Here is a 12,003-nt window from a genome sequence, read left to right on the forward strand (position 1 = left end):
TTGCAGTTTCACACACTTGTAATTTTGCTGATATTTGCTCATGTTAAAACTTTATCAAATGCTTTCTGGAAATCCAAATAAGTAGCAGTCTTATTGATATATTTATTAACTATGTTAGTAACCTCTTCAAAGATTCAGTGAAACTTGTTTGACATGAGCAAACCATCTCAAATTCATGCCAGTCAGTTCCTATGCATTGCCCTTCCCTGAACTGAATTTTGCAATCTGTGGGTGGGAACGCAGGTAGGGAGACACATAAAATTAGGTCCCCAGCCATTAGCAGCATTCCTTCTAACCATCTACCTGTGCACACCTGTCGCAATTTTGCGTGCAAGGGGAAGGGTGGGTTGCCTGCACGTTTTGAATTTGGGCAATTTAATTATTCAATCAGTTTGATGGCTGACATGTAAGCCTGTTTCTAATGTGCACTCTGAGAGCACTGATAAATGAGAGGGTTTAGGGTATCTCGTTTCTAGGTCCTCATTGTGAATCGATGCCCCCATGTTTCCCACCCCTCACTGCTTGAGGATCTGCCAGCCTGGCTTTGGTAATCTCCCAAATGTAACATTAAATATGAATTAATCTTAATTTTTACTTATCACTGAATCCAGCTTGACCCAAACCCTCCTTGATTTGAAAATATTGTTCTGAACAATTGTTTTTAATACTTTTTACTATTTCATTATTTCACCGATTTTGACTATTCCACTGTAAGTGAAAGTTAAAATCTCCCATTAGAACTGCATGTTTTTGATGCATGCTTCTCTGACTTCTGTATTTATACATAATTTACTCAATATCAAGAGGATTGCAAACAACTTTTATCAGTGTATCACATCCTTTGTTGTTCCTTACCTCTGCCCATTGTGTTTCTGCTGCCTGTTTGCCAGTACTAAAATCTTTACTTCCTACTGCATTAATTCAGTCTGATATCAAAAACTGGGACTTCTTTGCCAATTTTCTTTTCTTTTTTGGAGATGATTTGAGCTAGAAAATTTCCCTTTATTTTCTACATTTGGAAAGCAGCCCTGGTGGTGAAATTCTCTCAATGTGTTTCCCCTTTTGATATTGTGAAACTTAGAACTGATGGTACCACATCCTTTTTATTTCTATATATAAAGTTAACTGTCAACTTTTTTTATGCATTATATCACTGTGTCACAGAGACATCTGTTTCCTGCCATCAATTTTTTTAAAGACAGAATGTTTTATGATCTGTCAAAAAAATTTAGTATTTGTGCAGAAGAAAAATTGATGTGCAGTGCTTGTATTTAAAATACTATAATTTTATGAAGCTGTTTCTCAAAGTTATAGACATTTCTAGTCTGAGATGATAAACTATGAGTGAGGCTTAATTTTCCCTTGTAATGTGATGTTAAAATTGTGCTAAGTTAGCAAGCGTCTATCAGGATATGCAGAAAGAAACAAAATGTGTGGTCGATATAAGGGAAGTTATACTACTTCCCCCACCATTAGTTTTTAACTTTTTGTTATCTCTCCCTATGGCCTCATGACCCAGATGCAAGTGATGATGATTTTCCTAACAACTTGTGTGTTTACTAGGCCCATGATGAAATGACTAATGTTCTCTTTTATGAGGAACGGTTGCCATTCTTTGCCTGACTTTTTACTTTATTCCTGTAATAATTTTTTTCAAAAGAACAGAACTCTCTCTTTGTTGGCAGTGTTATGGACCAGACCAAACTCCCTGCAGACATATCAAGGAGATAGCTTAGAACCTAACTTTCATCCTCTTCAAAAGCAAGTGTAAGATGCTATGTTCCAGATGTAATTCGATTGGTCACACTACTTAGCTTTAAGGAAAACACACTTTATTCTTACCCCCAGTTAAAATATAAGCAAAAAGAAAAATTGGAATGACTTAATTGGAAAAATTCACAAAATAAAAGATTATTGAAGTACTAAACTACTAAAATGTTCCAACATAACATCCCATAAACACACAGTTGGCAAAGACAAATTCAGTAAAACAAATTGTTTCATGTGCAATTCTGGCAGCAGAAAGAAAACTGCAGCTTTTAACTGTAACAGAGAGAAAGATGTAGCAGCTTCCACAATCATCTTCAAAAACCGCTAGAACGTAGAACATTACAGACAGTACGGGCCCTTCAGCCCTCAATGGTTCCACAGGTAGGTCCAACAATCTGAAGCCCATATAACCTACACTATTCCATTCTCATCCATATGCCTATCCAATGATCATTTAAGTGCCCTTAAAGTTGGCAAGTCTACTACTGTTGCAGGCAGTCTGTTCCATGCACATACTGTTGTCTGAGTAAAGTAACTACTTCCTGACATCTGTCCTATATCTATCACCTCTCAATTTTAAAGCTATGTCCCCTCATGCTAGCCATCACCATCTGAGGAAAAAGGCTCTCACTGTCCACCCTATTTAACCCTCTGATTTTCTGATATGTCTCAATTAAGTCGCCTCTCAACCTCCATCTCTCTAACGAAAACAGCCTCAGCCTTTCCTCGTAAGACCTTCCCTCCATACCAGGCAACATCCTAGTAAATCTCCTCTGAAAGCTTTCACATTCTTCCTATAATGAGGGGACCAGAACTGTATGCAATACTCAAAATGTGGCCGCACCAAAGGTTTGTACAGTTGCGGCATGATCTCATGGTTCCGAAACTCAATCCCTCTACCAATAAAAGCTAACACACCATATGCCGCCTTAACAACCATATCAACCTGGGTGGCAACTTTCAAGGATCTACGTACTTGGAAACCGAGATCTCTCTGCTCATCCACACCACCAAGATTCTTACCATTAGCCCAGTAATCTGCATTGCTATTACTCTTCCCAAAGTGTATCACCTCACACTTTTCTGCATTAAACTCCATTTGCCACCTCTTAGCCCAGCTCTGCAGCTTATCTATGTCCCTCTGTAACCTTTAACATCCTTTGTCAGTATCCACAACTCTACCAACCTTAGTGTCATCCACAAATTTACCAACCCATCCTTCTATGCCCTTCTCCAGTCACTTATAAAAATGACAAATAACAGTGGACCCAAAACAGATCTTTGCGGTACCCTACTAGTAACCAAACTCCAGGATGAATATTTCCCATCAACCACAACTCTCTGTCTTCTTTCAGCTATCCAATTTCAGATCCAAACCGCTAAATCACCTTCTGTATTTTGTGCAATAGCCTACGTGGGGAACCTTATCAAACACCTTACTAAAATTTATATACATCACGTTTCCCTCATCCACCTATTTGGTCACCTTCTCAAAGAATTCAAGAAGGTTTTGTGAGGCATGACCTACCCTTCACAAACCCGTATTGACTATCCCTAATCAACTTATTCCCTTCTAGATGATTATAAATCCTATCTGTTATAACCCTTTCCAACACTTTACCCACACCGAAGTAAGGCTCACAAATCTATAATTTCCAGGGTTGTCTCTATTCCACTTCTTGAACAAGGAAATAACATTTGCTATCCTCCAGTCTTTTGGCACTACTCCTGGAGATAATGACATAAAGATCAAAGCCAAAAGCTCTGCAATCTCCTCCCTGGCTTCCCAGAGAATCTTAGGATAAGTCCCATTCACCCCAGGGGATTTATCTATTTTCACACACTCCAGAATTGCTAACACCTCCTCCTTATGCACCTCAATCCCAGCTAGTCTAGTAGCCTGTATCTCAGTATTATCCTTGACCCCATTGTCTTTGCTTTTTCTAGTATGAAAGCTAAACTAAAACCCTGTTCTGTGGGAGTATGCCTCCACCCATTCATGCAGCTTAGTTGTTCCAACTTTATAAAATAAATTACCAAAGGCTCCACATACTGTTTACTGGCTTGGAGGAAACAGCTAGTCACCTTTCTCTTAAAGCCTATCTTCCAACAAAAAACAGGACAAAGTACACCTCTAAAATCCATAGTACAATCACAGTAATGTTTATTTTACTGGTAATAACTCTTCAGTAATAATATTTTAATAGGTTTTCAGGAGGGAAACTGCAATTCGATTCAACTGCTGTACACCAACATAGGGAGTGCAGTTTCAATCAACAGGTGGGAATCAGAAAACTTTCCAATCAGATCTGGAGTCAGGCAGGGCTGCCCACTCTTTCCTGCTTTATTTGTGTGCTGTATAGAGTCATTTGCCAAGTCCATCAGGAAGGATGTGAGCCTGAGAGTGACTAATCCTGGCAGCAGGCACCTATAAGTTAAGGCTTCCCTGTACATGCATGATGTCACCCTTTTCTGCTCGGATCCACTGTCAGTATACAGACTCTTGTATCTGCATCAGTATAAATGGGCATCGGGGACTAAGGTAAATCGAATCAAGAACTAGACCATACTCTTTGGAAACTGGGCTGACCAATCCTTTACCCACTTCACCATTAGGACAGACCACTTGAAGGTGCTGGGTATTTAGTTTGGAGGGACTGGGGCATGCACCAAGTTTTGGGGGGGAGCATGTCACTAAGGTGATGCAGAAATTGGGCAGATGGGAGCACCAGTCTCTCTCTATGGTGGGGAAAATGCCTGGTCATCAGATGTGAAGTGCTCTGTTGTTATACGTAGCGCAGGTCTGACATATTCCCTGGACCTGTGCCGCCACAGTCACCCAAGCCATCTTTCACTTCATGTGGAGATCAAAGATAGACAGTGTCCGAAGAGACAGCATGTACAAAGACCTGGACAAAGATGGAAAAAGCATAGCCAATGCTACCCTCACCCTGATGGCCACTTTTGTGTGTGGCTGCATCAAGCGGTGTGTGGATCCTCAGTACGCATACACCAAGAGGTCCTACCTTTCCCCGGTGTTGCAAAAATAGGCCTCACTGCTGTGGAACATTTCAAGTATTTAGACTGTTCTGTATCACCTGTCCTTCTTGGAGAAATTTGTGAAGGAAAACACCTTTGACCACAAGTCCATAAAGAAGTGGTCAGCACGTAGTGTCCTTAAGACACTTCTGGATAAGGAGAGGGCGGATCCTGTCGAGCAGTTCCATTTGGCAGAATGCCTCATTGCCAGAACTTTCAAACATGCACCAGGATATCTCTTGGCCGGTGGTGAGAAGGGCTCTGCCTGTGACACCCTTTATGCATGCCAGGATCCTCCTGCACCACTGAACGCTGCCCTCAAAGTGGCTGTGGACGGGATGAGACTGTCACACAGCTCCTTCTGGAATGTGCCTATGCAAAAAATGTCTGGAGTGGAATGCAGTGCTGTATGCCGAGGTTTGTCCCGAATAGCTCCATGATGTGGGGTGCCGTGCTGTACGTTCTGTTCCCGGTATGCACACCAAGATAAACATCGACTGTGCCTGGAGGACCATCAACTCGGTGAAAGATGCTCTTTGATCTGTCTGAAACTTGCTGGTCTTCCATTTGAAAGAATTGACCCCAACAGAGTGATGCAGACTGGCACATTCCAAAGTCCAGGACTACGTGCTGAGGGATGTGCTAAAGCTTGGGGCAGCTGCCACCAAGGCATGGTAGGGAAAGACCACCACGTAATGTCCTTCTGCTGAAGAATAACGGAGGTCTGTTCACCAACTGGGCCCCGCTGACGCTTCAGCTAAATGCCAAGATGTTGACTGTAAATACAGAGAATGGTGAACATCAAAGACTTAATTTGTTCTCTAAGCAAAGAGTATAAATCTGAACGGCCCCATTAACTGTGCATGTACCAAATATTTCTTACTATGAATAAAGTATATTTCTGCAATAAAAAAAATGTATCTGTATAAAAGTAGATTTCTTTCAGACCAAACTTTTAGTCAAAGGATAGGGAATCAGCCTGTACTTTTTTGAGAGATTCAAATTTTATACTTTTAATTTGCTTCAATTCTAGTACCATCATCTCAATACCAAGCTGTTTATGGCAATGCGTCAACTGATTGCAGTTGAGTCACGTTGTGACTGTGTTCCAGCCATCCTCTCACCCAAAACTAACCGAATATTAGCCGTACTCTAATATTCTTCTCTGATTACATCTTGCATCTTCTAGCTGCTGTACAATTAGTTATCTACTCTACAAATAGTGTTTGAACTGGCCACTATGTAACTGCTGTTCTTTCTTGTGCTATATTGTCAGATAATATGGACTTGCTGAGAGTGACTTTTCATTACAATGTGAGATCGAGGATTAAGCAGAGGTGAATTTACATAATCCAAAACAATTTTTAGCTAGGTCCATTATATCAGGAAATTTGACAATACCCATGCTAACATATTATTTAACGTAGTGTTGTTGGCTTAGAGGGCAAGATAGCTGACCACTGTTGGTAGTATCTATTGTTTTGCTAGCATCCCTCTAACGAAAATTCATAATGCATATATTTCTCATTTCAACTAACTGTAAAAGACAAGATATGGAGTTTGATATTCAAACTGATTTGAGATGTTGTTTGTCTAAGAACAGTGGTAGAATGACTTAAACATAAAGAAAATATAATTACCAATAGTAACTTATTTTAACATTATTTGATGTTGCATTGTACACCAAAAATATGAAACAAAAACCATGTTGTTCCACTGTCCCTCAAAATAAAACAAAGTTCAAGGACTTCATTTCTGAATACTACCACAAATCTTTTTGCATACCTATTGACCCATTTGAGATATTCGTATCCATATGTGCAGGAGATACTCCTCAAAGGTGCAAGCACAATTGTCAGAAAAATTGTTCTGCCATTGGCAGATGGTAGACTGTTTTCACGCTTTGTGGTTTGAGCTTTTGACCTAATTGCTTTAAAAATATTGAAATGTATCCTGACTGGTTAATATTAGACAGTAAATTAATTTCACTGTAATAGCCTGAAAGATTATTGATGCACAATTTTGCAAGCTTTTGTACTATTAATTTGTGACATAAACATACAATTTGTTCATCTGTTTAAAACATTTGAAAGTTATAAATCCAAGGTCAATTCACCAAAACAAATGGAAAGTCTGTATATTTACTCCAGAGTTTTCAACATATTCTGTTTATGTTGCATTTGATTTAAATTTTTAAACTAATAACATTTGATACTATTTTTATTCTGTCTTCGTTGTTAGTACGTCAGGCTGTTCGTGATAAAGACCGTTCACTTGAAATAACTGCATTATGCATATATAAACTTGAATAGCGGTATTATGTCAGTGGGTATCTTAAATAGACCTCAAATTGAATACAAAATGGCTGAAAGAGAGGGAAGCAGTTGGAAACTGATGTTGGGCTGGTGCTTTCTATGTAAGTTGACCTCAGGATCTCTCGTTTTTCTGATTTAATGCTTTTGATTGATCTGATTTGGTCAGATTTATAGCTGGTGATTAACTTCAGTACATCTGATGAGACTGTCAAAGAGTTACAAAAAACCCTTGGTATTACATGCAATGGTAGATATAACTCCGTATAGGTAATTACACAGTACTGTACTTTGGAATTGGAAAAGATTAGATAATATAATTGAATTAAGTTAACTCAAAAAGGCTGAGTGGTTTGATATGCCTATATAAATTAAGTTATTACAGAGTTGGCAAGTAATAAGATTGAGCTAGTTTGCCAAAACAGCCAACTGAGGCCATTTTTCTGAAGTTGTACAGTGGTCTAGCCAGGCTGAACTCTCAACAGTGTGCTCACTTACAGTCACAAGGATACAAGGGGATATCCGAGCTCTGGAAATGGACCAGAGACTAGCCAAAACATGAATTTTGGAGGGCTTCGTTGACTAGAGAAATGGCTCGAAAACTATTTGGCTCTGAGACATGAGAGGAATGAGGACAAGAAATATAATTGAAGATTCTTTGCAACGTGGAAAGTTAAATAATAATGTTAGGACCAAGCGACAACCTGATGTAAGGAAATGCTGCTTCATGAAAAGAATTACAAATACCTGTAATATACCTTTAGGGGGATAGCCAAGGAAGAATTCTGGAATCATTCAAGTGTTTGTTATTATGGTTGAAGACATGATAGTGTTCTTGGTGAAGCAACTGTTAGTTTTATCTTGAGTTATGTTATATCTTGAGGTATGTTGTTTTGGACTTTTACCACCCAGCAATGAAGATGAATGGAGATAATGTGTTTTGCTTCATTGGGTTGTTTGTCTTGTTGTGACTGTGATATGCAGAATGTGCTGATAATGAAGCGCCACTATTCACCAATAACACCATTGATGTAAATATGTTAATTCAATTAACAAAATGAATAAGTGCATCACATGTAACTGTCTAAAATGAAAAGAAATGCCCACTAGGTTTCATTTATGAACTGCAAAGTAATCTATTATGTACAAAACACTCTTAAAGCAACTGGTTAACATCCAGAAACTTAAAAAGACTAACTATTAGACTATATATGGTTAATCACTACAAAGACAACACATTCGTGACACACATGATACATACACACATACAACACAAAAAGCCACATCCCCTGCAAATATTGTGAACTTGCTATAATAAAAACAACCTCTGAACTATGGGTCTGGAAATAAAGATTAAATGGGATGAATTATCTCTATCCAATGGGTTTAATGTCAATGAAGCTGAGCTTCAGGCTGACACCTGTAAATTGATGGTGGGTATCCAGTCTGATTGTAAATAACTTGGCTTCAAATCTTTAGCGATTGAGCCCAGTCCAGCTCTTGGGTTTTACCAGGTAGATCGAAATACTGATATTTGGATGCTCCATCAGATTTCCAGAAACTGCTACAGGAAAACAGTATTTCGAGAGAGAAGTTTGTGGTTTCTGGGATGCCTTCATTATTCTGACTCCTGGGAACAAAGTTCCAGTGCAGAAAGTGTTGCTAAGCAATTAGGGCAATAAACTCCATCAATCCCAGTAATTTAAGGCAATAAGCCCCGTCTCTTATCTCCTTGAAAGCTTTGCTTAGCTCTTTCTTCAGAATAACTTGATTTCCCATGAGCAACAAGTAAACTGCTGCACATGTTAAATTGTTGGCTTAGTTTCCAAGATATCACCTTTTTTCAATGTTCCAACTGTTCAATTAGTTCAAATATATCAATTTTTCTTGTTAGACAAATATCTATATTCAAAGACTAACAGTTGGTAATAAATAAATTTGAAAAGCTAATGAATGAATTTTCACCAAAACTTGGTACACAATTAGGGCATGTCCAACCAAAGAATTGATTTAGTTTTGGGTGAAAATCCGTTACAGATTGATTATTTTTCTGGAATGTTGTGGAGTGTTTGATTTAGAATGTAATTGATTTGGTTTAACATGTGGATTGTCTCTGCAAGTATTGTGAAATTTGTCACAACCGTCACAATGTGAGCAGAGTTTTCAGCACAGGTTATTGGATATAGATTAGACTGAAGCATCTTCAGTGTGATGGATGTTTAAAAGTTCTTTTAACTTTGAGACTGAAAATATTCAACCAGGTAGGAAAAGCCTCAAGGTACGTTTATACAATTGTCATAACATTTGCGCAGTGCATAACATAAGTCTGCATAGTACTTATGTAGCAGTTCCAAACTTTACTTCAAATAATATGATTTGAATGAGAGGATCTTCCAATAGTGCCTTTTATAATGTTATGACTGCTCCCTCTTCAGGAAATTTAGTTACTTCTCTGAAGATGTCGAAATGGATTTATTGAAACATCATGACCTAGATTTTCAGATGGTCACTTTGTTCTTGAATAGTGGATTAAAGTTCTGTGTAGTAACCCTGTGACATCTCCATAGCAGGCTTCAAAAGAACTATTTGAGAAATTAAATATCAGGGTTTTTTTTCCTGCTTGGAACTCTGAGAGCATGCATTTAATTCTGAAGATTCTGCTGGAGTTAAGTAAACATTTAGTTATAAAAGGTTAAACTCTTTAAAAAAAAATCTAGTCTAACCTGGGAGTAACTATTAAACTTCTATGTCAACTTATCTCCCACGTTCCCAACTATATGTTCCCAAGAAGCCAACACTATACCCTCTCTCAACCCAGAACACTATGTCCCTGCAACCAGACACTGACATTCCGGACCCAACACATCCTTCCCCTCTGTGCCCAGGAACCAAGAACACCCCTTAGGACTGAACATCCCTGCCCTGCCACCAGACCTGACAATGACCCCTCCCTAGAGCTACTTCACCTGCTGCCAGAACCAACCAAGCTACCCATCCTTAACCTACCCTGTACCTTCTCCCTCCCCTGCTTGACATATCAATCCTACCACTAGCCATCGCCCCTACTCTATATCGACCCCACCCCTCACTTCAGATCAAGCTATCTGAAGACGGCACGGTGGCACAGTGGTTAGCACTGCTGCCTCACAGCGCCAGAGACCCGGGTTCAATTCCCGCCTCAGGCAACTGACTGTGTGGAGTTTGTACGTTCTCCCCGTGTCTGCGTGGGTTTCCTCCGGGTGCTCCGGTTTCCTCCCACAGTCCAAAGATGTGCGGGTCAGGTGAATTGGCCATGCTAAATTACCCGTAGTATTAGGTAAGGGGTAAATGTAGGGGTATGGGTGGGTTGCGCTTCGGCGGGTCAGTGTGGACTTGTTGGGCCGAAGGGCCTGTTTCCACACTGTAAGTGATCTAATCTAATCTAATCTATCCCTAATTTGGACCAGCTCCACCCAGTTACCACCTGAACTCCACTGGACCTGATATAATGCCCCCACTCTGCCAGTCAATAAGATCATCGGATGGAAAATGTAGAATTGTAGAAAAATTAAGTACAGCAAAGCGATTTATCTGTCATTTCTGTGTTGGCTGAATAAACCAGCTGCCCATTCTCATCACACTTCGCAATACCTGGCCCATAGCCTTGCAGGTTGCAGTGATTTTATTTTTTTGTTTTTTGGGACCCAGAATCTATTTGAATGAGTTGACCACATTAGGCTACAAATATTGGTATGTTGGTTTGTCTTTGATTTCAACTGTCTTAACTCCTACTTTCCTGCTCGATCCCCATCTCCTTTGATTTCCCCTAAAGCCCAAGAAAATTTACTGTTCGTGTCCGTGATTGCTTTGTTCATTTCAGTCTGGTGTTTATTCAGTTACTACAAAGCTGACAGAAAAGCAATAAATTTTTAACTTCCAAACTTGCAAGTTTGCTAGATTTACTTTTGTCACAAAACTTTTGTCATGCCATATTTGAATTATACTAGCAGTTTCTTTTTAACACAGCATTGGATAGGATATTGCTGCTCTCACAAACAAAAGCTTTAGCTTTTTGTGGAATTATTGCTGTGGGGAAGTAGCACATAATCTGGAGCTGTTATCTGCTTTTAACTATATTTTATTGTCGAAAGAAATGTTTTTTTTTCATTAATTTGAATAAGTATTGACCTGTTCTCATGTGTTTTCCTCCAGAAGAAGATGAAATATTGAAACCGAAGGACATAACCCAGAAACCGGCAGATGTGAAATTGGAAGGTGTGAAACCAGGATGCCAACTTTCCCAGGACACTATTGGTGAGGTAGAAAATCCCTGTGCTGTCAGTGATGGTCCAAACCCTATGTCAGTACTGAATGCAGAGGACCAGGAGGAGGAAAACAAAGCAAAGGCTCAAACCATACAGCCGCCTGATATCAACGGCAAAATTGGTATGACTTGCAATAACTACAGTCTCAAGAACATTCTGAAACTCTGATTTAAAAGCTTCCATGAAATAATATCTATAACTGCAACCTTTTTTCATTTCATTAACCACTCATTTGTCTTACTGTTTGCCATTTACCCCAGTTTATTATGAAATTGACAGAAAATGTTATGTTTTTGATCTCCATTTGTGTTTGCATAACATGTTTTTGCTCTTACAACTAATAATTGCCGAATGTGATTGGTAAAGGAAGAATCACAGAATCACTTTAGTTTTCTAGTTACCTTATTTCTCCAGGCACAATACAATCTCAGTTATGAAATTGCCAAACTTCTGTGAAATTCCAAAATAAATCCATAATTTTTATCTCCATCATGCAACGTGCTTCTAGGTAAACAAGGTTCAAACTAATAGCAGTTCTTCACTTAACCTACATATATGCTTAGAGCTAAAATGTACTT

General features: G+C 39.1%; 1 protein-coding gene across 8 annotated transcripts in view; it reads left to right on the plus strand.

The window, feature by feature from the left end:
* acbd5a (acyl-CoA binding domain containing 5a) overlaps positions 1-12,003 on the plus strand; it is an 84,353-nt gene that overhangs the window by 54,161 nt on the left and 18,189 nt on the right. For 7 of the 8 annotated variants that reach the window (XM_060825031.1, XM_060825029.1, XM_060825027.1 and 4 more), the window contains one exon: positions 11,313-11,546. In XM_060825031.1, coding sequence (XP_060681014.1) covers positions 11,313-11,546 — 234 coding nt within the window. The remainder of the gene's footprint in view (positions 1-11,312; positions 11,547-12,003) is intronic. The other variant, XM_060825028.1, reaches the window with a different exon arrangement.

The sequence above is a fragment of the Hemiscyllium ocellatum genome, chromosome 5 (genome assembly GCF_020745735.1).
Source record: "Hemiscyllium ocellatum isolate sHemOce1 chromosome 5, sHemOce1.pat.X.cur, whole genome shotgun sequence".
Classification (NCBI taxonomy): Eukaryota; Metazoa; Chordata; class Chondrichthyes; order Orectolobiformes; family Hemiscylliidae; genus Hemiscyllium; species Hemiscyllium ocellatum.